Source organism: Balaenoptera borealis (assembly GCF_965194805.1).
Source record: "Balaenoptera borealis genome assembly, chromosome: 14".
In the NCBI taxonomy this organism is placed as follows: Eukaryota; Metazoa; Chordata; class Mammalia; order Artiodactyla; family Balaenopteridae; genus Balaenoptera; species Balaenoptera borealis.
In genome coordinates, this window is record NC_138875.1 from 42660780 (window position 1) to 42687297 (window position 26518).

Here is a 26518-nt window from a genome sequence, read left to right on the forward strand (position 1 = left end):
GGTCATCTGGGATGGAGGCCAATAATTTGCATTTCTAATAAGTTCCCAGGAGATGCAGTTACTTCTGATCTAACAGGCACACTTTGAGAACCACTGTTTCTAGACTTAGGTTTGATTCAATTCAAATTCTTTTTTCTTTTTTTCATGAGCTTGCTTCTTAAGTTATGCTGTATGCTTCATTTTGCATCATTTTGAATCACATCAGACGGCACACAGTGTCTGGTAATCACACTTTTAATGATGCTAAGAATGCCCAGTAGATTCAGTAATGAATAACTGATATTTTAAAAAATAACTTGCTGAATTCAGTGAGGTTGCAGGATACAAAATCAATATACAGAAATCTGTTGCATTTCTATGCATTAATAATGAACTATCAGAAAGAGAAATTAAGAAAACAATCCCATTTACAATTGCATCGAAAAGAATAAAATAATTATGAATAAATTTAACCAAAGAGGTGAAATTCTCTGACCACAGAGTAAGCAAACTTTCTTTAAAAGTAAAGTTAAGCTTCCTATCTGTGGGAATTTTTCTAGGTCTGGAGTTGGCAGTTCTGTTCAGGTGGGAAATGTGAGAAAAGGAAAGTGCAAATATATTTCCAAGAAGGTCTTTGCTAAGGACGGTCACATTTTTTTTTTTAATTGTTATTTATTTATTTATTTATTTTTGGCTGTGTTGGGTCTTCGTTTCTGTGCGAGGGCTTTCTCCAGTTGCGGCAAGTGGGGGCCACTCTTCATCGCGGTGCGCAGGCCTCTCACTATCGCGGCCTCTCTTGTTGCGGAGCACAGGCTCCTGACGGGCAGGCTCAGTAGTTGTGGCTCACGGGCCTAATTGCTCCGCGGCATGTGGGATCTTCCCAGACCAGGGCTCGAACCTGTGTCCCCCGCATCGGCAGGCAGATTCTCAACCACTGCGCCACCAGGGAGGCCCAGGATGGTCACATTTTATCTCAAGAGGAATGAGTGGAATATATAACTAAGACAAAAATCTAATCTTGTCCCCATAAACCAACACCTGTGTTTTGAGGATAAGCAGGTATATATTTTCCATAGGGCATAAGTTGTGATTCTTTATCTTTGTATTTTTTAAGATCTAATTCGGATATTTTGGATTTACACATGGAATATGAAAATAATTGTTCCTGAAGGGGAGGCCTGTTTAGGGTATGATCATCCAAAGTTTTTATTGAGGCGACACAGGTTTATGAGGCAATGACTGCCATATTTTATGTGGGTTATTAGGAGGCCTCTAGTAATTGTTATTGCCTGATTCTATATTATCACCCCAATACCCATATTCCCCCATTTGTTAAAAAGGACTATTTTTAGAGCAGTTATAGATTCACAGCAAAATTGAGAGGAAGGTACAGAGATTTCCCATATTCCCACTTCCCTTTACACATGCATAGTTTCTCTATTATCAGCATCACTGACCAGAGTGGTAGACATGTTACAATTGATGAACCTAAACTGATGAATTATAATTAACCAAAGTCCATAGTTTATATTAAGTTTCACTCATGGTATTGTACATTTATGGATTTGTGCAAATGTATAATGACATGTATGCACCACGATAGTATCATACATAGTATTTTCATTGCCCTAAAAATCTTCCGTGCTCTATCTATTCTTCCCTCCCCACCCCCTAAACCCTGGGAACCACTGATCTTTTTACTGTGCCTAGTTTTGCCTTTTCTAGAATGTCATATAGTTGAAAACATACAATATATAGTCTTTTCCATTGGCTTCTTTCACTTAGTAGCTTGTATTTAAGGTTCTTCTGTGTCTTTTCATGGCTTGATAGCTCACTTCTTTTAGTATTAAATTTTATTCCATTATCTGGTCAACCACAGTTTATTTACCCATTCACCTACTGAAGCATGTCTTGGTTGTTTCCAGGTTTTGGAAATTATGAATAAAGCTGCTAGAAACATTAATGTGCAGGGTTTGTGTAGAGATAAAATTTTAATTCCTTGGGTAAATACCAAGGAGCACAATTGCTGGATCATATGATGAATATGTTTAGTTTCGGAAGAAAAAGCACAACTATCTTCCAAAGTGGCAGTACCATTTTGCATCCTACAATCAATGCATGAGAGTTCCTGTTGCTTCACATCCTCTCCGGCATTTAGTGTTGTCAGTGTTCCAGATTTTGACCATTTTAATAGGTGTGTAGTGATATTGTTGCTTTAATTTGCATTGCCCCAATGATATACGACGTGGAGCAACTTTTCATATGCCTATTTGCCATCGGTATATCTCCTTAGGTGAGGTGTCTCTTAAGGTCTCTGGCCCAGATTTTAATCAGGTTGTTTGTTTTCTTATTGTTGAGCTTTAGTGTTCTTTGTAGATTTTGGATAACTGTCCTTTTACAGATGTGTCTTTTGCAAAGATTTTCTTTCAGTCTGTGGCTTATCTTCACTCCAAATATTTTAAGACCAAAGACTTTGTAGTAAAAGGAAACCTACAGTCTGAAGTGCCAACTCCGTAGAGAACCTTTCTTAGATGCTGTGAAGGGAAAAGTGGAAGGCTATATGTTGATTCCTATCTCAGTCTAGCTTGAAGGAAAATGCATATTAACATGAAAAGAAAAGTAGAGAGCAATTGTGGTGTTTAATTATGTGTCCAGTGCCATTGGCTATTAAGAGTTCACAGTGGAGGGAAAGATTGAAGTTGACTGAAGTAGAAGTGGGAATCTTTGTGGAAATTGAACTTAATCTGATTGGCCTTGAAAGCTAGTTAGTTCTTCAACAGTGATATAGGTGAGAAATGACACTCCATCTGAGAAACGTAATTCAGAGTTACAAAACTTTCAGTTTATATCATAGAAGAAAAACCTTTGATTATGCTCTAGATTTAGATCCTGAATATTCTCAGATCTGTGATGGATTTTCTTTACCTTGAGTGAATAGGACTATAAATCTTTCGTGGTTCCAAGTGATACTGTCAGTAGCAGATGGCTGGCTTCTGTGTCTCACATCATATCTAAAAAGAATAGATTAGCCCAGCATATTTGCATCCAGATAAGTGTATTATAACACTTTTTAAATATTGCACATTGCCATTTAAAAAGCATATATAGTATATTTTTCAAACTTACAGAATATTTGCTTTATATTTGATTAGGTAATTCCACCTTGTTAATGATCTGAACTATAAAAATATGCCTTTTTTCACTTTTAATGTCAGTGACCTATTCTAGTTTTGTTATCCCTCCTCTGATTATACAGTAATAATATATTAGGGCAATCCTCAAAGCATGCAACACATATGTTATCATTGCACGGAGGCATTTTTGAACGCTGATGATTTAAAATTTCCCATTGTAAATGCTTTCAAAAGCATTTGACTGTGTTGATAGATTTGAAGATAGCTGCTGTTGTTTACAGAATTATTTTCTATTTAGCTGGGGCCACCTAGGTATCTAAGTCATCATATGTGAAATTTGGGTCATTAATTTGACCTTGTAATGATTGATTTCTGTACTAGTCCATGCTCCATTGCAAATGATCTAAATTCAGATTTAAGCAAAAATATAAAGCGGGGGGACAGAGAGGATATAGTATCACACAGCTGAAAGGTCCATGGGTTAATTTAATTTCAGGCACAGTTGAATCTAGATGCTCAAATGATGTTATCAGGTCTATTTCTGTTCTGCTTAGCTCTGCTGGATTCAACTTGATTTTAGTTACAGGCACACTTTCTTCACTTGGAGGTGAAGTCAAGGCACTCATGCCTAGGGGAGAGGCGGTTGTTGCCCATAGGATTGACACTTTGACCTGGCAAAGCAGGGGCTGATTCTGAAAGGAACAGGTGCTGGGCTAACAAACACGCAAAAGCTACCACAGCAGGACCAATGGTTGGTCTTGGACACAATTACCAACGTTTGTGAAAATTGTCTTGGTTGGCATTCATCTTCTTTTGTACATTACAAAGCACTAAGCTTAACAAATGGCTAGGAGGAAACCTAGTTGCTTTTTTCTAAACCAAAATCAGATGCCATCTTTCGACTCATAGACAAATTATAAACTGATTTTAAAGCATGTTTTCCTAGCAGTCCTAGTATCAGTATTTTCTGTAGTCCTTGTTGGGCAAATCAATTAAATATACCTACCCCTCAGTTTCCTTATCTCTTTCAAGAATACTAATGCAGTTAGACTGACTAAGCTCTGAGGTCATTTCTATTTCAAGGAATATGTGATTCAGTGATTCTTTTACAAAACTGATTGCAGGTTGGGTTTTTTTTTTGGAATATGTATATTGAATGGAAACAGTAATTGCTCTCAAAAAGCTAAATTCAATAAATCTTTCTGCAGTTATGGAAATGTACTATGTGGCTATTAAGCACTTGAAATGTGACTGATATGACTGAGAAAATGAATTTTTAATTTGATTTCATTTAAGCTAATTTTGATTTAAATTAAAATAGCCACTGCTCTAGAATTATCAACTTATTTAAACCAGATTTTTGAGAAATGATTGACATTAAAAATAAAACAAAATTTATAAGCTTGTGCAAGGAATTTCAAAGCAGCAATTTCCCATTTTCTTTTCAGTCCCCTGCACATAGCTATTCAAGCTACGACTCGGGTAAAAATGAGAGTGTAGACCGAGGTGCTGAGGACCTGTCCCTAAACAGGGGAGATGAGGATGAAGATGACCACGATGACCACGAAGATTCTGAGAAAGTTAACGAGACAGATGGCGTTGAGGCCGAACGGCTGAAAGCTTTTAATGTGAGTCCTGCCACCCTACCATTATGGCTGAATTTTTACCACTTCACTTTCATGTTGTTGCCTGTTGGTAACTGTGGCTATTTTAGAGACATGTTTGTTTAATTTACAGAAGAATTTAAAAAGTACATGAAACACTCTTAGCCAACCAGACACCAGAATCGCTGTGTTTTGTTTAGAATTTTAAAGCCAAATGTGAGCTGAAAACTGCACTTGTGCTGTGTGAGTATGCATGTTTACCTAGCGGATGAAGGGGGCCTCAGCTTATCCCTCGGAAGCGTCTGCCCGTCATCCGTTATTTTGTTTGCTTTCCCAGCTTATCTAATTATGCATGAAAAAAGGGTCAATTGTTTGTTTTCCGAGATTAGTATACTGCTCAGTGTAGCAATATATACAGTCGTATTATTAATAGAGAATTTTATGGGGTGCTTAATCGTCACAGTCTACTGTTATTTCTTGATTTTTTTCTACGCAATAGTCTATACTTTTCTGTCTGTCTGTCTGTCTGCCTTTCTCTCTCTCTTTCTCTCTCTGTTTTTTAACCCAACCATTTAGAAAGTCTGTAAAGGGTGTTTGCTTAAAATTTCTGGCTTTCCATTGCAAAGTTCTCCAGTGCATAAACCAGACAAGAGTATTTTCCTATCAGTAATCAAGACAGGAAGCTAGGAACAGAAGAGAGCAGCCCTCCAAACCCTTCTCCTCTGTCTCCCTCTTGCCAACAGATGTTTGTCAGGCTGTTTGTAGATGAAAACTTGGACCGAATGGTCCCAATCTCTAAGCAGCCCAAAGAAAAGATCCAGGCTATCATTGACTCATGCAGGCGACAATTCCCTGAGTATCAAGAGCGTGCCCGAAAACGCATACGTACTTACCTCAAGTCCTGCAGGCGGATGAAAAGAAGTGGTTTTGAGATGGTGAGTTTTGAATTAAAACACAGCCCTAGATTCCATCCAAATCCCACATGTAACCATGACACAATTTTTTTTTTCATCTTAGTGTCTTTTTAATTTTTTCCATAACGTCAGGTCCAAGGGGTTTTTGTTTGCTTGTTTGTTTTTTCTCCTTTTCATCTTCCTGAAGTATTTATCCCCTTTGTTGATTCAGTAAGACGTACCTTGTGAGACCAGTGCTCACAAGCCTAGGTACCATGTCCTAGGAAATGAGGCTCATGTGAGTGAACACCAGTGAGAGCCAGCGTCTCATTCTTGTGTGTTTCCTTTCTGTTACTGCCAAAGCAGATCTAAGGTTATTCAAGTCTTGAACTGAAGCACCAGTGGTTGCTTTAGACGACCTGTGAGAATGGCTTTCTCTGGAACAAAAGGAAATGGATGGATCCATCTAAGTAATACTATTTTCATACCAACAGTTAACAAATAGCAGGCCTTGAAAATAAAGGTCAGGGAATGAAAATCCTTATGTGAAAAATAAGGCTTTTGTGTACTCTGTATATTTGTGTGCTTGTCTTGTGAATGGTTAACATGAGCGTTTAGATTCAGCTAGGCTTTTTATAGATGGATGATATTATGCCAGTGTTAGATATTTACGGGTAGAAATTAGATATCAGTGTTATTTGACCTTTATTCTATCTCACCTTGATGGAATTGTTATACCTAGAAGTAGTTTTTACAATGTATTTTAAAAATTTCTTTATATTTTTATGTATTTGAGTGGACATGTATTAGAAATTTTCTGAAACTATTTTCATTGTACTTTTGAGAAGGCTTCATAAAAGCCAAGACTCTTCGTGCTTGTGATCAGTGCCTCCAATTTATTAGGTGTGATGGGACAGGAGTTGGTATAGATATAGGAGAGGTTTCAGAGTATGCCAGTAGGAGAAATAGTTTTCCAGATATAAATGAAATGAATAACAAGTAATAACTCCTGTATTATCTATTTTTCTACAATGGCTTATAAAAATATCTTTGATATTTTTAAAAGAAAAATGAATGTTCCTTATAGAGGGGCAGTCTACCAAGATGGTCACTAACACAAGGCTCGGTCCCTGGAGAGCTTGGTCTGGAGTTCTGGATCCACTAGTTTGTAGCTATGTAACCCAGGCAAGGTACTTCAACTTTCTGAGCTCAGGTCCTTCCTCTGGAAATGAGAATAATTCCTAACGTATAGTGCTGACAGGATTATATAAATTGTCATGTAAAGCCTGACAAGTCATTTTTGACACGTAGTAACCACTCAATAAATCTGAACTCTGAAAATATAATCAACCAAATATTATTTAATCCATCGTCTGAAAACAGCTACCCAAAATATTTGTATTATAAAGTCACAGAACACTGCATGTAAGAATTTGCTTACTTCTTAGAATAACTATATTGAAGTTGGAGTTTGTTGTGCCTAAATTATTTTAAAATAAAATAGCGTAGCTGTGCCTGATGAAATTAAATTATGACAGTTGAGGTGGTATGGTATAAGAGAGGAGAGATTGCTTGAAGAAAATACAGCTACTTCCCCCATTATTGAATTCTTTAAAAGTTATTGTCACCCAATAGGAGAAAGATGACAGACAAAAAGGATATCTAACCAGGAATAAAAGCCCAGAATCCTGGCTTTGACATCCGACTCATCATCAAATTGGCAGTTGATGTAAAATTCCAATAGAAACTAAGTATGTCTCATTCAGTGCACAATGCACAATATATACTTTCCTCTTTCAGTAACAATAAAGATAATAATGTTATATACCAAGATTTTATTTTACCAGCATCTGGCACTACTATTTCTTCTAAATCTTTTAATGTTATTTAGAGATTCTTTTCTTTGGTAAAATTTATCTTATTTTCCATTTATTAATAATTCTTTAAAAGAAAAAAATCATTGTCATGTAGAATTCTTAATTTCTCAAAGGTGTATTTGAGATAATCACAGGTTTTTTATTAGTTGTATTTATTTACCAAATATGAACATCTATTTGATGTAAACTTTGTGCTATGCATAGAGAAAGACAAAAAGTTAATATAAAATCAAGTAGGTTTACAAACTAATCTTGAAGGAAATAATGCTGTAAAGAAATGCTATTGTATTTCATATTTAATAATTTTCATTTGTTCATTTTTTGTTCACTTATTCAATATATGTATAATGTGCATAACATCATGCAAAGTAATGAGAAATACAAAAGATGCCTGACTTGTTAATTAAGAAAATTTAACATGTTCCCTGATCATCCTGATTCTTTGAGGTTACAAGTTGTGGGAAGTGAAGTGCTTAAGTAATAATATAAGGCCTAATATAAATAAATGTTAAATGAACAACACAGATGAAAATTGATATTGTAGTTTAGCCCATTTTTTAAAAATACATTGCTCAGTAATGCACTATTGGAATAAAAATTAAATTTGCCATCTAGTTAACACTTGGAATTTTGATTGGCTTTATGTATCACTTCATTGTCATGGAGCATGTCATCATTTTGAACACTCATCCTTACCTGGAACAAATAGGAAAAGGCATGACTAGGGCAGATAGTAATTATAACTAAATATTGTACGTTAATATTTTTTTGCCTTCATAATTTTAAATTTTAATATAAGATAATATCCACGGTTTTTAAAAATTGAAACATTAAAAAATATTTTCTTATATTGTTTTTGCTGTAGGTAGACATGAAGAAAATATATCATTTTTAATATATGACTATCTTTACATGCAAATTATTTTGTAGTACTTAGTAAGTCAACAAAGCAACCTAAAGAAAATTTTAATATATTTGTAAAGTAGAATTGTAGGAGTATTTGATAGGGGACTCTGTATTATAAAATGAAAGTGGCATTCAGCAAGCTTAGCTCATCCAGTTACTTAGGCTTTCTAAGCCAGCAGACTCTTTAAGTAAAGCAAAACACAAAATATTGAATTATATGTTCCTTACTGACTTTGATTAAGAAATTCAAAGAGATATTCCCATAGAAGTGGTTTATCACAACTTATATTAGTATTATACTTGAGAATCTTGACAGTCACTCTAATTTTCTGCTGCTAGTACAAAATCTATTCATGTTTAATTAGTCTACACTATCCCTTAAGAATTTACAACAATTCTTCAAGTACAAAAGTACTTTTCATTGACTTCACTCAATGCATACAAATATTAGAGTATATATTTATGCATTCTTATTTCACTGAAATTATTAAGACCCCAAAGGTCTTAATTGCTGAAGTAGCCGAAATGTCTATGTCATTGCTCCAAAGAGTCTCTATAATGCATGAAGTTAAATAACCATATTATGATACTTTTCTACGCACTTTCACTAACTCGGTGTTCCCAATCATCTCAAATCATAAATTCTTCAGTGTTGAATAGAAAAGGATATGTTTTATGAAAAATAAATCCAATAAGTTTGATACAGAGTATTGTCTTAGTTTTCATTAGATTTTAAGAACCAATGAGTTAAGCAGCCCTTATATTAATCCTTAGACAAATATATCAAATCATTATTGATTCTATTATGCAGCTTTGACTCTCAAATTACTTCAGCTAATTTTCTGAAGAATATTTGTTGATTGTTTCAGAAAAGAAATGTATTTCTCCAAGGTGTCCTGATCTTAAATTCAGGAACACCTATAATAGATAAAGCCATAAAAGGAAAGCTTTATAAACAAGGTGAGGTTACCCCATACCTAAGTATTATTTGTGTTATGTGATATGATTTCTCTTCTTATTTTCTGAGTTTGCATTGTTTAGAGACTCTTTCACCATGCTGCATATGTTTAGATGTATTTTTATAGAACTCAAATGAAAATATTTGGGGGAGATAGTCTAAGAGACTTTCAGTCCATCCTTCCTCCTGTATCTCATATCTTGACACTATATCAAGTTAGATCAAGTGGCTTGGATATTTGAATTCAATAAACTCAGCCACTTGAAAAATTACCTATTAATTTGCTTTTTAATATTATTTATTTGACTATATTTGTTTGAAGAATTAAATCTCATGCTATTTTTTGTAAAATTTTGCCAGGGACATTGTCCACTAGGCTTCTTAATGTGCACTATAAATGATCTCATTTCGGAACCCTCTTTTAGCATGTAATGAAAAAAAATGTGTTTCTTCTGCAGAAATAGAGTGCTTTTATGTTTTCTCATCATTAACTTACTACGTTCACTTTTGTGCCTGTCAGGAAGTTTAGAGCCAAAAAACTTTCTAAGGTCCCAATTATCTGTTTTTTTAATTTGTTTTAGCTTACATATTTCCTTGGTAGCTCTGATATCTATTTGGGAGAAAAAGAGATATAAATTTTTAAAAAATGTGTAAATAATCTAATTAATTATGGAAACACCATACTTTCAGACCACCTTCTAAGTTCTTTATTCATAGTATTTCATTTTAATTACAGCCTATAATACCCTCCTCAGTAATTTTGATATCTGACCTTCTTATTTCACAGTTCTTTCATTAGAAAATAAATATTTAATGTTTAGGAAATGGTACATTTTTGAGGGAATTTGACTACTTAACATCCTTTGCCTCTACTTGTCTGATGCAGACTAAAGTAGAGAGATCAGAATCCATCTTCAATTCACAGCTTTCATAGGTATCATAGGCATTGCAAAAGCTACAGTGACACTATTCATTCTTTAGCAAATAGAGCTTTTATAAAAAATGAATTAAAGTGCTTCTTTAAACTAAAAATTTGATCGGAAATATACTGAGCCCTTCATACAAGATCTTGGTTTAAAACTTTATACCTGCGCAACCATTATTATTCACAATATTCTTCATGCATCGTGAGCACAACTGTACAGGTTTCTCTCTTTGGGACCAGTTAACTTAATTGATGCTAATTAGTTTGAATTCCCCACCTGCTATTTGTACCAATTTTTGCCCTCTCTTTTATAAATGTCATCTACCATCCCCCAGGATACTTTCATACCATCCTCTAAGTTCTTTATTCATAGTATTTCTTTTTAATTACATCCTATAATACCTTTCTTAATAATTTTGATAGCTAGTCTTCTGCACTCACAGTTCTTTAGCTTTCTCAGTTTCAGAGATCTGTATCACTCTAGCCATTATTAGCATGGATATTCCTTAGTCTTTACTTTCACTCAAAGAGCCCGCACAAGCTATATTAAAAATTTTCACAATCATCTACAAGTTTTCAAGTATCCCCTGCTGCCTTTACAGAGGAAGTGTCCTGGTCTTATTGCTCTGGATAACGCTGCACTTCTGCTCCCTATCATTTCACCTCCTTTAGAACATGGCTTCTTTGACCATCCCCATGGTCATATTTTCAGTTTTCCCTTTTCACTGAGCTTTCCCTTTTCTTCTCTTCTGCCTTATAAAAAGTGTCCAAATTCAAAAAAAAAAAATCTTATAACTTCTATAATCTTTCTTTGAGGACTCAGTGAGTCCATCTTTCTTTGCCATGTTTCCTGAAATATTTTATACTCACAGATTACACCTGTTACCACCAACTCCCACCAAGTCCCTTAAATTCAGGCTCTGGTTCTTACCACTATATTGAATTAGTTCTTATGAAGATCACATGACTACCTTTGCACCAAATCCAAAAATTGCATCCTCAACTATAAATCACCCCATTTTCTTAAGATTCTATTTTCTATTTCTATTCATGTACCTTTTTCTTGATTTGGGGCACTTCTTAAGATTCTGTGCTTGGCCATGTACCTCATATTACCCTCTCCACAGCTGCAGAAGTCTACCCCTGTATACAGTACTCTACTCTCAAAGTAAATCCCAGTCATATACAAAACCTTGGTATTTCATTCCACATTCTAGTCAGATGCTAGGCAAACATGTTGTTATATCCTCACTGAATTCTCTGTATTCTCTATCACCCATTCTCTCCACTGATCTTCCACCTCATCTACCAAATCAACAGTAAATTCCTCTTGACCTATCTATTTCCAGCAATCTCACCACTGTTGTCATGTACACCAGTGTTCATAAACTTGGAATGAGATTTGACTCTCTTTATACTTCTGACTTGCATTCTACCACTGGCTAAATTCTGTTTATTCTTCCTTTGCTGTCTTTCCCAAATCAGTCCCATAATTTTGAATTTTATCAGGTATCGTTTTAGTTCTAACCTTTCAAATCTCATACCTATACTCTTGCATAATCCTTCTAGCTTCAACTACCTACTTCCATCTTATATTACCCTCTAATTCATAAGCAGAGACAGAACTAGGATTTGCACCTGAAAATTATGAAATTTGGGACCTTTTTTTCAAAAGTAATACAAAATTATAAGCACAAAATTAGGTAGAAGGATGAATATTTATCTGCAGTTAGAAAAAAGCCACACATAATAAATTTTTTTAAAAAGAGAAATCTTGAAGATTCAAATCTTTTTCTTCAGAAAAAGAATACTAGAACACTTACAACATCCAGAAACTCCAGTAGTCCCATCCAGTTGAGGAACCCTGGTGCCTGGACTTCATTGACTTATGATAAATCTGCCTTTGCTCCTGGAGTAGTCTTCCTCAATTCTGGCTTTGATACTGTCAAACTTTTGTCATCTCAGGACAAATTCTAAATTTCTTACTATAGTATGTTACAGTATGCCCTTTTGAAACTGAGACACCTAGGTTCAATTCCTGTACAATTTTATGTGATGTTTCTGAGTCTCCATCTTTCTAAAGGAGAGGGCTCTTGAGGTATTACATGTGATAATGTAAATAAAATGTTTAGCATATAAGCTGGCCCCTTTCTACCCTTTCTTCTAATATGCTCAATTATTTCCTTTAATGTCTCGGTTATCACAGGGAACTGCTACTCTTTCTCTCAGTGTGTGCTCTCTTGGTTCACTGATTTTTTCCTGACTCAGGGTTCATGGGTACTATTCTCTCTTTATTTACCAAATTATTTTATTTACTAAAATTGAAGAGTAAAGTGTAAAGAATACAACCATCATTGCTTTCAGAGTTACTCATCAATGGATCTTTTAGTTTAAGCAAAATGTTGACCTGAGTCTCATGGAATACCCCCTCACACACCCCACTCACCTTCCCTCTACAAATACATACAAACCCTGAGTAAAATATAACAATTTTTAAATACCTGTATAAGCTCAAAAGAAAGAAAAGGACATTCCCAGGCCTTGAAATTAATAGAAAACTCGTAGCCAGAGTTGTAAGCCCTTAATTTGATAGGGTAACAGAGTAGGAAGATAGAAAAAGTGAATTTAAGCCCAAAGAGATCAGGGCTGGGATTTGAATGCCAATTCAAGCTCAGGAGATGTGGATTTGGGTTTGTGACTAGGCAGGAACATGAACTGAGAACTGTATACAAAGCTGGGACCCTGGAAAGGACTACTCTTCCATTAAAGGGGAATTAGAAGCATCAAATTACAACTTCAAAAAATGAAATGACAGGCATTATAAACATTGAAACTAAAACCTTACTAGATGGGTTAAATAGCAGATAAGATGATTCAACCAAAGAGAAAATTGATACACTGGAACTGTGGAAATTACTCACAGAAAGAAAAAAGAGAAGTGGAATTTGATAAAGAAGTTAACTTGGGGACTAGAGTGATATAGATCTAATAGACATTCCAAAGGAGAAGTTAGAGAGAACGAGGACAACATTCAAGCAAAAAAGGAGGAAGAATTTTTCAGAATTGACTAGACCATGAATACTAAGAACAGAGAAACAGACCATCCCTGAGCAGCACAAATAAAAACAAAGTCACACCTATGTACATCAAGGCAAAACTGCAGCAGACCCAAGAAATTCTTAAATGTCACCAGGAAGAAACAAGAAATTATCTAAAACAGGAAAAGTAGACTGAACATAATACTTGTCCTCAAAATAGATGTCGGAAGACAATCTTCAAAATACTGAGAAAAAAGTCTTCAAAATTTTTTAGAGAAACTACTTTTAATCTACAAGTCAATGCCCAGCTAAACTCTACCTCCAGAGTGAGGAAGAAAAATAATTCAGACAACTACTGAAATTACCACTGACAAGCTGTTTCTGGAAGAACTAAAATGTACTCTAAGAAAAAGGAAACAACCCAGAAGGAGACACTGGAAAATTAGCAGCATTGGTGAGCAAATCTGAAGAAAAGTTCCCTGATTTTAGTCAGTGGATCTTGGTTCTTAGCCATGTTTTATCAGCTGTTACTTGTGGACCTTGTATCTCTTGTTGTTCAGATTCCTCATGGGAAAAATGGAAACAAATAGCACTTCTACATGAAAACCAACAACACTTGAAATAACAAATATAAAAACTTCTGCATAGCATGGTACCTGGTCTCTGAGGAACAGGATAAAATGCAATCGAATCTGAAATTGCATTCCACTGCTCCCTTTACTGGGAAACCCTTGCTGTCTCAATCTGTTGAACTCCTTGGAGGACTAAATCCAATATGCCTTTATCTATTTAATCATCACCTCTAGCTAAGAGCAGCCTTAAATCTCTCTTTCTTCCATGTGCAAATTGTACTTTGTGGTACTTTTGTAGTTTTATTTTATCCTGTCTTATATTACTGTTATTTATATATGGGCCTTAGCTCCCTAATAAGAAGCTATGTTCCTTGACTACTCTGCTTCTTAACTTGTTCATTTCTGTATCATCCACTATGTCTTATACAGTACAATTAGTTGCTCATGAAAGCTGCTCAGTCCATGTTCAATTCAGTGGAATTAAAACTGTTGAATGAAGGATGAGTGAATGAGTGGACATTCATACTAACGTGTTACTTTGTAGTAAAATTAGTGGGGAGGTAAGCTAGTGTTTATTGTGTGCTCTGTCTTTCACAGTATCCTGCAGTTGGCATTTCAATTTTAAAAGCTACTGATAACTGAAAATCTAGCCTAATGTATTTTAAATCTTAGGGAGTTTTTTTCCTAAAGAAGGCAATCATATAACGTTTAATTTTAACTCTCTTGAAACACTATTTTTAAAAGATTTTTATCTATTTGGTAATTAGTGTGAATATTAATTGTATGAATAGAATTTGTATATAGTTTTAGGTTTCATAAGTAAACGATTAAAAGAAAAGATGTCATGATACAAAATAATCATAAGTAAATGTAATCACTTATTTTCAGAATTAAAAGATGTTTCCTAGTGGAGATTTGAATAAGTTGTCAGTTAAAATGAAAACATGTCATTTTAGTTGAAAATTTAGTTTATCTCATCTTGATCAGATGTATATGTCAGATGACATTAGCTAAATTGGGCTTTAGCATCAACTATAAAACTTAACAATTCCCCATGTGTTTGTGAAAGATCATTATTAAAGGCCAATAATGTTCTAAAATTAAGGCCAAAGCACAGACTATTAATTCATAATGAAATACTTATAATCAAAGCCTAGATAGGGGTTAATTATCATCTTTGTTTTTAAACTCCTTTTAAATTAGTCAAGATACTTTTCTCAAGAAAACTGGACAGTCCAAGGATTCTCACATAGCTGGGCTCAAATGTCAGGGATTTGCCACTCTCCCAATGCTTCTCTGTGTATTGGTTTAACTCTCAGTCTTGCTACCTGTTGGGAAATGTTGCCATCAGCAGCTCTAAGCTTCTTTTCTTAAAACTCCCAATCCAAGAGCAATCTTCCAGCTCCAGGTCCCCATTTCCATGAAAGGACTTAGATTGGCCCTCTTTGGATCATATGTCCGTTTCTTGGATCAGTCACTGGGAACAAAGGGATGGGCTCCCTTGATTATCCAGGACTAAGTCATGTGGTCAGTCAGGTCAGTAAGGGACTTTGCTTATCCCATCCACCAAAACCTTTTATGACGGGGTCAAGGCAGTTGATTTGCTATTTTAGTCTGCATCCACCATGCTTATCTAAAACCTTGGATCATCAATGGTCCAGAATTCAGAACTTTTCTGATTTGGGGGACATGATTAAGTGCATATTCTGTTTATTGCATAACACTCACATTGGGGTCTGGAAAAACATCCCATGCACAAATATATTAGTCTTTCTGCCACAAAACCTAGGAATATTCACAGAAAGAAGAAAAAAGAAAGATTCTAAATATTCTCATATCAGTTTCTTCTGCCAACTGAGTTTGCCCTAAGTTTTTGAAATATTTCAGCTTATACAATATTAGGATCTCAGAATTGCTGATATAAGGTTGTGAGTCTATAATAAACACTCTTTGTTGCATGTCTATTATACCCTATGTACTAGGCATTGTACTAACTTGTAAAGTAAACTCTATGAAAACAGAGACAGTATTGATTTTGTTTATCTCCGTATCTTTGGACTTGGCTCAGTTCCTGACATATAGAAAGTGCTCATTAAGTATATTTGTTGAATAAACTAGTAAAGATATCAGTGACTTTATGTACTTTACTTCATGGAATTCTAACAACTGCCCCCCGATATAGAGATTATTTTTCCTATTCATAGCTTATTGACTGAACCTCAGTTTTGTCATTTATAAAGATATAAATAATGTTACTCGGCAGAATGAGTGAGGCTCAGAGAAATTATATAGCAAAAGCAGTCAGGCAGATTGCAAGGACCTGATTGCATAATAATATCCAGGTCTGTCTGACTTAGTTGCTAAACTGTTACTTGAGTCCACTGATGTCGGCAAATGAAGCTACCTGGTCAGAAGAAGGGATCCCTTAGGAGCTGCATCTTTTTACACTGTAACAGTTATGTGTTCAGGCATGGGTATACCATTTTGGGGTGACAGGATATCATCCAAGCTGCAGAATTTTCAAATTATGTATTTTATAAAGTAACAAGTTTAGCAGAAATCATCTTAATTTAAAACTTTACCTAAATTCTGACTACCGAATCATTTGCTTTAATTATTTTAAAAGAGCTCATTCTACTTAAAATCTCAGGTTGATGTCACCGTTGCTCCCAATCTGGCTTGTCTAATACTTGATTAAGCTGTGCTTGAACACTGGAGTCGAGAGCATTGCCGCAGTAACCCATGAACAGAGCTTATATTCTCGATTTCGTTTTACTTTTTATAGTTGCAAAAAAAAAACAAAAAACAAAAACCCTACAGCATCCTAAGGGTACAGCAGAAGTTCAGAGGACTCTAACATTGTTTAGTTTTAAGACCAAAAAATGGAATAGTTTGTTGGTGTGGTAGTAGGTTTTACATGCCTATATAAGGAAAGACACATTTACACTGTGCCAACAGCAATCATATCTTAAGTCCCCAATTAAAATGTGACTTTTTAAACTCTAAAACCCCATGTGACTGTTTAGCCATCTGTTTAATGAAACAACCACCATTGATTTGGACATAGATGATTATTACAATAAGAACAGTGCTGGGGAAAGATCAACTCGTCCCAGTTGAGTATGACAGTTAATTATGAAGAGATAATTAGTGAAGGCTACTTAGCATTATCTCATATCCAGGAAAGAAATAGGTAACAAATCTCAATCTAGGTATAGATCATGTAGAATATGTGATTATATACATTTTTGAATAATTATTTTTTAAATATCTAAGATATATACTAAATAGTAGATTTACTGAGCTATACTCAACTGGAAGGAGTAGTGTTGTTTTCCATAAATTACCTATTGAACTCTTTGCATTTGACGTTTTGGTGAAATATTATTTCAAGTTATTACAGTGGAAGCTTTTGTGTTTTATGGCCACCCTTACTGGTGTAACAAGGAATCTTCAGCATTTATCCCTGGTGGAACCCATGACTACAGCCCTTAACACACTACCAGGAAAACACTAAAGAGATGATTTTAGAATAAGCTCTCCACTAGTAAATGTCACGAAGGAAAGGGGAGTCCCCATGAATTCTGAGAACTCATAAATAATAGTTTTAAATTTCTCTATGATAACACTGCTTTTATAAGGAGCAAAACTGATTAATTTCCTTCTCACTCTCTTGGTCTAAGTACTTTTGAGTTGTGAAATAGATAATAGCCACACCATGGAGGAAAAATAAGCAAAAATCTTTCATATTTAGTATCATATAACCGGGCATAGCATAATTGAGCTCTGTGTGTATTGACGAGCATCGGCATTTATTACTGGCTCATCAATATTAGAATCAAGAGGATTTTTACCAGGATTGCCTCACAGGAGAGGAAGAACTTCTTTGCCTGGCTCCTCATTCTCGTTCTGGGCATGAAACTCAGCTTTATTATGTTTCACGTACAGTAATTGCTTAGCACTTCTGGTCGCTCCAACGTGAAAATCTTGTGAATTTAGGTTGCATCAGTTTAGAACATGTGATGGAATTTAGATAAGTTCCATTTTATCATGCCATTAATGAAGAAGAGTTTTAAAGAATTAATAGGAAGCTGTTTTAGGAGGATTTTGATGACTTTAAGAGAAGAATTTTAGGAAGACCCTAATATATTCTTCATTTCAATGCATAATGGAGTTAGCTGTACATGGACTCCTCTGGAGGAATGTGTAGTGTTTAAGAGCTCTAGCTTTCTTTAAGCTCATTGAGGCCTTCATTGTAAAATGACAATAAACTTTACTAGGGATTATTAGTCCCAGTTTATCATCAGACTTAAAGATGAATTCAGGTGTTTCCACATCATAGCTGTGTGATCTTGGGCAAGTTATATAAGACTTTAATTTGGGTTTCTTTAAAATGGGTGATATAAGTACTTTTTCTCAAGGGTTGTTTGGAAGAAATTAGATAATGAATCAAAGATTTTTGTATTAATGCTTCCACATCTAAGCACTCAATATGAGTTAGGTATTATTAATATTTATCTTAAGATTAATTTAGAATGAATAGTACTGGTTTTCTCCTTGGAGGTACATATTTTATCATGTATTTAGGATATTGTAGATTCCTTGAAAAACACATATGTATCTATTAAACTGTAATATAGATTTTATTCATTCATTCTGCCCTTCTCTCCAATGAGCTTGAGTCAGTTATAATTGTAATACAGACATGTAAAAGACTAACTTTGGTCTGCTTATTTTTAGTTGAGCCAACATTTTATATATAAGGATTTTTCCTAAAATATTTTATGTTATTAATAATAAATTTTGTAAAAGTACTAAGTATACAACAGAATTTAGGAGAGTGGAAGAGTTGAGAATTGGGAGACATAGACTTCGCTTCTATTTCTAGCTCAGTTTGTCCTTAGGCAAAAGAGTTTCTTCAAGCTTTAAGGAAGAAACTTGTACTGAATGATTTCTATGGCCATTTACAGTTATCTGATTATGATTCTACAGTAAACTCAGAAAAACTCTATTTTCAAAATTATATTGTTTAACTTCTGGCCATGTCTAATCACGTATCTTTGCTTCTACTGTTTTTTTTCACTTAATAGGAAAGAGTACATGATTGCTTTATCTTGAAGTTGACTTTTTTCCCAAAATCTTGAAATAATGAGGTTATCCAGTGACCTTAAAAAATATCTAGTTCCACTCAGCTGGGACATTATTCTAGTTTCTGAGAAGACCAATTAAATATATCTGGGAAAAACCCAACTCTATCATTTTCTCCATAAAGGAAAGTATATAAATTATTACACACAGTAACTTATACTGTTCTAGTAAAAGTCATTTCCCATTTTGTTTTTAAATATTAAAAAAGAATTTGAAAGGAAATGCTACCAAATAATTTTAATTAAAGAGATATTTTACCTTATATTCTCTCTGTTCAACAAACTATTAGGTGTTTAAGGAATGTATGTGTTTATTACCACAATTTAGTCAGCTTAATGAAGCTCCATAGCCTTACATATTCCTAATTTTGAATAGAGGTACCAGGTAAAGAGGAAAAATAAAAGGAATGAAGAACAGAAATAGGTCTCTGAATTTCATGTGCCTATCAATAATTGGATCAGGAAAATAGAGACTGCTGATATTTTATTTAGCTTCTGTTAATTCAGTCCCTAGAACTAAATGAAGTGTCTTAAGATGTAGTTTATAAAGGTGTGAACTCTCACTTCTATTTGAATAATGCTAGCTACAATGAAATAAATGATTTTTGTATAATGGAATGTTCTTATTCCCATTTTTCCTATAACACTGTTGCCTCAAAACATAATTCAGTTGAGAAAAACAACATTGTGTAGCCAATTCCCATGGGGTTTAGAGTATAATTTTGAGCCATGTTATGGCCATCTTTTAATGAAACACTGATTTTTGTAGCTTAGTATATTTTCAGTTCTGAGCTAGACTATCTTATCCATAGTCAATGAAGTACAGAATGAAATGAAGCAATATGCATTTTGAAATTATATATACACCTTTATGACAATTTAAATATTTTTTAATGTTTACCTCATTTGACCCTCTCTGTTCCCAAAACACAGTCCTGGCTTTATAATTTCCTTCTCAAAACTATTCTTCCTGCTACCTCAGAGGGCCTCTTTCTTTTCTTTCTTTTGCAAAAATGACATTCCAAATATCCTAATGCTTTATTGTCAAAGTTGTCTAGCTATCATTTCCATCATCTCACAGGGTTAGCAGGTGGAGACTGCACCCTACACCCTTCCTACCTTTTGCCTACAGAGGCTACTTTGGAGGTGGAAACATGGGGGAGTTGGGTGAGGTGGCAGCAGAAATTTCTTCCTAGTTCAAATAAAGTCAAAGCTTGGTCTCTTTCTGCACTGAACAAATTCTACTGAAGAGTAGCTATTAAAACACTGTGGTCTGAATTGAGCTGTTCTAGAATATTGTTTGAGATAGAAATGCTATGGTTCAGTGTGCTAATGCACATCATACATGCCAGAGTTAGCAAAATGAATCAAGTACAATAAAGGCATGCTCACATTCATTTACAAAAATTAATTAAAAGATCTCTATTAGTTGGGAGGCCTCTAAGAAATATGTATGGCATCCACACATATTTTGGACTGAGGCTTTGAAAACCCTAAGATGGCATACCATTATATATGCTAGATTGCTAAAAGATGCTTATTTTGTCATTTCATATTCTGCTATCTCATCTCGTTTAATTTTTATGTTACTTATCTATCATTTGCTTATCATAATTTTTTAGAAAACTGTCTGGTATCATTAAGTGCTTCATCTTTCAGTTAGATAATTTTTCATGTAATTATGGGAAAAAATGGAAAACTTTTCTGATTATCACAAATGATATGGAGAATCACAAACAATTTGTAGTTAATTAGGAGCTTAGTTAGGAGGTTAATGAATTTCTACATGGGCTACACAGACGATGGATATCCAACATGTACCTGTTAGACTAATAATATTAACACATATTTTATAAATAAAACAAAGCATGTAGGCACACATGCACATCTCACATCTAGAACACTGAATTTTTGTTATAGCAAAATTGTTCTAAGACTGAATTTTTAGTTTGTTTTTAAGCTAAAGTAAGGTGTTTTTTATAAGAATTTTAATCACATCAATAGTGTCACAACTTAGACTGTAAATAGTCATAATATTTCATATTAAGATTGTTTGACATGGTCTGAGTGTCTGTCAGTTTTTCCAACTGTTTCGGCCCTGTCACTTGTTTTTGTTTTGTTTTGTTGTGCATTGTCATATGTTATAAGAGAATTAAAGGACTTGTTTTATTTGCAAAACCCAGTCAGCAATTTTACCACTGCCTGTTCAAACTCCAGCTTAATGGCCCAGACTAAACACTTGTGACAAAGGAGCTGTGGGAATGGATGATGGATCTGTAGCAACTCTAGCTTTAACCTCTAACTAGCTTTCATTATTCATCTTTGCAATTTCCATTTCCTCTTTCTATTGAAATCAGTTAAGTTGAAATACACGGATACTCCTGCACATCCTATGAGATCTTCTGAGCATAGCATTGGACTGTTAATGATACTGTTAATAATTTTTTCATGTTTTTTTCTCTCTTTTTTTTTAGTCTCGACCTATTCCTTCCCACCTTACTTCAGCAGTTGCAGAGAGTATCTTGGCTTCAGCCTGTGAGAGTGAGAGTAGAAATGCCGCCAAGAGGATGCGTCTGGATAGACAACAGGTACTGAGGAGTCTTGGGGTCTGGTGACCACCAGCTATAGCAAATATGGTTAAGTTAATCTGATTTATGGAGAAGAGCAGAATCTCTGGAATGGATTTAAAGTCCACAGAGATATCGTTTTTCTGTCTTTGTGATATGAATTTAAACTTGAAAAAGGCATGTCCATGAGATCAGTGGAGACGCAATGGCAAAAATGTTCTGCGATGAAAAATGGGCAACTGTAAAATTAATGAGTTAAAATTCTGTTTAGTATCCAATTTGAAGGCTAATGACTTATTTAAATAAGAGGCTCTAAATGATCATTTACAATAGTTTTGTAAGTTTACCTGATCGTTTATGACAATGACCTGATTATGGTCTTTTTGAATGAAAATGAACCTCTCTTAATTTCCTCTGGTCCATTGCCAAATATCAATAGATTATGCTAGGTATGGGGAAAACACAACATAACCTTGAAGACCAGAAAGCCATAAAATGGGGGTATAAAATAAGGAAAATCTATGTCCTGGGCTTACCTTCACATTAACAAATCATTTACTGTATAACCATTAAGTATCATCTTTCTACATCTCTTTTCTAAGGCTGTATATCCATGTGATGTAGATGTGTATATTTGTTGTGCGTTATTCACTGATGTTTCGCTTAGTTTTTCCCCTCATTTATCTCCATCTGTGTGTCTCCCCCTCTCATGTCTGGAATGTTTTTGTTTCCTTTTTCTCTCTAGCCCTGTTTCTTAATTACCCATAATAAAGAACTAAATTGTAATATATAATTTTAGGTGTTATACATGAAGTATGCCATGTTCTGACTTTTAAATTATTTTTACAACAAATGATCTGGGTGCTTCATATTTCTAACTGAGGCTGGGATACAGAGACTAAATTGTCAGCCCAATTTTGTTTTTCCTGTGAGACAATGAGCTTCAAAGAAAATGGAAAAAAAAAAGTTTTTACATTCCAGGCTTAGAATATTTTAAGTGTTTTAGAATGGCATTATTTTTTAATTGTATGTATTTATACGTAATATAACATGTGCCAATAATTCTATACAATGCAAAAGATGAAGCCTTAGGTTAAATTAAAAATACGGTATTAGCCTCAGATAAAATACGTATATGAAAATGCTAATTTGGAATTTGCTAAGCATTCTCATTGCCAAACATATTTATTCACTTATACATGCCCTCAGTTGAGACTTTGTCATTATTTTTTTTAGGGTCTTTTTTAAAATTTTATTTATTTAATTTATTTATTTTTAGCTGCGTTGGGTCTTCGTTGCTGCGCGCCGGCTTTCTCCAGTTGCCGGGAGTGGGGGCTACTCTTGCGGTGTGCGGACTTCTCATTGCGGTGGCTTCTGTTGGTTGCGGAGCACGGGCTCTAGGCGCACGGGCTTCAGAGTTGTGGCACGTGGGCTCAGTAGTTGTGGCACGGGCTTAGTTGCTCCGCGGCATGTGGGATCTTCCCGGACCAGGGATCGAACCCGTGTCCCCTGCATTGGCAGGCGGGTTCTTAACCACTGCGCCACCAGGGAAGCCCGAGAATTTTGTCATTATTATATCTCTAAAATTTATCTTGCTTAAAATAAGTTACAGGCCAATATATAATACCGTATTTAGCATAGTGATTAAGATTACATATTCTGGAGTTAAATACAACTGATTTTGATTCTCAGCTCTACCCTTACTAACTGTGTGACCTTCAGGAAATTATTCCAATTCTCTGTGCCTAGTTTTCTCATATGTAAAATAACAATAATAACAGTACTAATCTTATAGGGGTGTGTGAGAACCCTGAATGATAGATTTATGTTAGGTACTTAGCAATTTTCCTGGCACATGGTAAGCATCAAGAAAATTCAGCCTAGAAAAAGTTATTTTAATTGATGTTCTAGCTTTTCTGTCATTGCATTGGTATCAATAAGACTATAAAGAAACATTAATAGTACTATCTCAGATATAGGAGTTTTGAATTCAGACTAAGTCCATTTGAGAAAAGATCATTATTCTAGAAATCAGAATGGTAGAATTCTGGGATTGAAAGGATTCTCCTGGTTGTCAGTTTGCTACCTACCTCATCCAATCTACACTCGAGAGTACCCCTGAATCATAGAATCAATCATATGTGCAGTTGTTATGAAAATTAAATGACTGATTCATGTTATGTACTGCCTACAGTCTCCTTCTACAAGATCCCCAAAGCTGGTCATTCACAATATTTTTGGTCCAATCACTTAACCACTGTTGACCTAATCTGTAAAATGGAGGATACAAATATATAGTTATTTCTTCTTACTGTGAATTATATAGATTTCACTTGGCATGCAGCACAAATGCTTCTACCAAGTGGATTTTACACTTTCATCAAAGCATGGAGATGTGGGAGCGGGAGCTCCCCTAATTGGATCTAAACACTCTTTGCCTAAGTAGAGACAACCAGAGTTCTTTTTGGTGTTGGCAATGGTATCATCCTTTTCTAGGCACATTCTTAACCCAACTCACAATTCTTAGAATTTTCCAGTGACTCAAAGATTCTTCATTGTGTCCCTGCCTTTCTGTTTGTGCATGAAAGTTCAGAAATGAGACAGATAAAATCTAAATTCTGTTCAGCTGCACACATGACTACTTGCTGCCCCTGGTTAGCCATATGTAAGGCTGTAATTATATGTGTCCTTCAGAGTTTATGAAACTTGATCAATTAATTGGGCTTTATAAAGCTATGAACATGAAAGGTACTATGGATGTGTTAAATACTTTGTTTCATATGTGCACCTTGCCCCAGGGTCTAGAGGAGGCAGCCTCAGCCCTGAAGCAAGTAGGCAAGTGCAGGAGCCTACTGCCTCATTAGGAATCAGATGACACAGGGCTGAGGTCAATCCCCAATGCATTATAGAATATACTCAGCATTTCTTTTCTTTTCTTTTTTTTTTTAATAAATTTATTTATTTATTTATTTTTGGCTGCTTTGGGTCTTTGTTGCTGCTCGTGGGCTTTCTCTAGTTGCGGAGAACGGGGGCTATTCTTTGTTGCGGTGCACGGGCTTCTCATTATTGGGGAGCATGGGCTCTAGGCATGTGGGCTTCAGTAGTTGTGGCTCGCAGGCTCTTGAGCGCAGGCTCATTAGTTGTGGCGCGTGGGTTCAGTTGCTCCACGGCATGTGGGATCTTCCAGGACCCGGGCTCGAACCTGTGTCCCCTGCATTGGAAGGTGGCTTCTCAACCACTGTGCCACCAGGGAAGTCCCAGCATTTCTTTTCTTTTAACATGAAAATCTAGAATTTTTATGTTACCTAGGAAATCCTTTTTCACTTTGGTAATTCAAAAAGATGGGCAGAGTCAGACTTCACATTTATAGTTCTATGGCATAGCTCAAATTGTCTTTATCTTTGTTATTTAGATATTATTTCACTACTATTTACTTAAAAACAAATCTATCTCAATGTTTTTGGCTACAGTTCATCTCACCAGAGAGACAGAGGCAGAAAGTGAGAAAGATTAGAACCATCCACTTGCTGGTCATTTATCTCCCATCGCTTTGTACTTGCTCTTTTTGAGGGATGACAAATATTCTATTCCTAGGCCTGCTGAAATTTCTGATTAATGTGAGGGTTCCTTTGGCTTCTTTTCTCTATTTAAGTTCTTTCAGTTAAATTAGCTTTTAGTTTTATAGAAGGGATCACGTAAAACCAATGGTCAAGGGCTTCCTCGGCAGATCCAGCCCTCATGAAGTACAATGCAGCACGAGTGTGCTGGGTGACAGTTTTTGTGGTGACTGGGACAGATGGAAAATCAATGTTAGGCTATGATGTGACACCTTTGACTCTATTGAAAAGAACACCATAGGGGGAAAGGGGAACTGGCATGTTAGTTGTTTGTGACATAATAAAAGGTGAGAAAGCAGGGGAAGAAATACTGAAAACTGATGTATCGCTGAATTAAAGAAGAAAATCGCTATTAGTAAACCAACAGGAAACCATCGGCCCAAGACCAAAAAATATTTAGTAAGCCCATAGTTCCTGCTACTCTGTTTTCTATAGTACTGGTGAATTCTCTGTGACCTGTACCTCTTCATGATTTTTCCTTTGTTCTGTTAGGGTGCTAATGAGTGGGCATGTTATTAAAAGAAACATAATGGTAGGTATCAAGGTTGAAAATATAGCCACATAAGCACGGTGGCAATTTTAATACAGACATTTCATTTTGTCATGGATGTATTTGAAGACTATCGAAAACACCATGGTCAAGCTGTTTTTGAGTCAGGCAGCTCTCCTTTCATGTTTCCTTCTGTATTTGCATGTACTTTTGGTAATGTTTATAAAATTTCACAAATGCATAATTGAAAGAAATATTTTTCAGTAGGATTTTATGCTTAAATGTAAATATTGTGATAGTAACTGAGATAGGGTTTGAAACCTATTTCTGTGGCCTTCCAGCCCACACTCCCATACCCCTACTCTCAGTCATCCTCGGCTTTCATTCTACTTCTAGCATTTGTCTTTCTTATATACAATATTTTGGAGAAAGAAAACTCTATCTTTGAGTGTTCCAACATGTGTTTCAGCATGGCCCTCTCATCCAAAGGAGAAAAACTATAAGATAAACAAAGTACCACCTAGAGTAGTTCCTTGAATATATTGTATTTCCTCTGTAACACATGTAATTTTAAATAATTGAAATAGAATATACTTCACAAGTCATCTAATTGTAATAGGCCTTATTTTCTTCATTAGTAATAATATTAATAACAACAGAACAGCAGGAACATGTATGGATGAAGCACTGTTTGAGGTGGGTTGCAAGCCTATTTTATGTAACTGTCATCGCTTTTCATGAAGTGGAGACATGGAGGCTTAGAGCCTTTAGTGCAGAGCTGCTCAGGATGGATCCCCACTTGGATCCAATC

At 35.1% G+C, this 26518-nt stretch overlaps 1 protein-coding gene across 10 annotated transcripts in view; it reads left to right on the top strand.

Annotated features, from left to right (window-relative positions):
• The window catches only part of NOL4 (nucleolar protein 4), a 410102-nt gene that overhangs the window by 287347 nt on the left and 96237 nt on the right, over positions 1–26518 (top strand). For 6 of the 10 annotated variants that reach the window (XM_082354303.1, XM_082354306.1, XM_082354307.1 and 3 more), the window contains 3 exons: positions 4562–4741; positions 5461–5652; positions 21508–21621. In XM_082354303.1, coding sequence (XP_082210429.1) covers positions 4562–4741; positions 5461–5652; positions 21508–21621 — 486 coding nt within the window. The remainder of the gene's footprint in view (positions 1–4561; positions 4742–5460; positions 5653–21507; positions 21622–26518) is intronic. The other 4 variants (XM_082354304.1, XM_082354305.1, XM_082354311.1 and 1 more) reach the window with 2 other exon arrangements.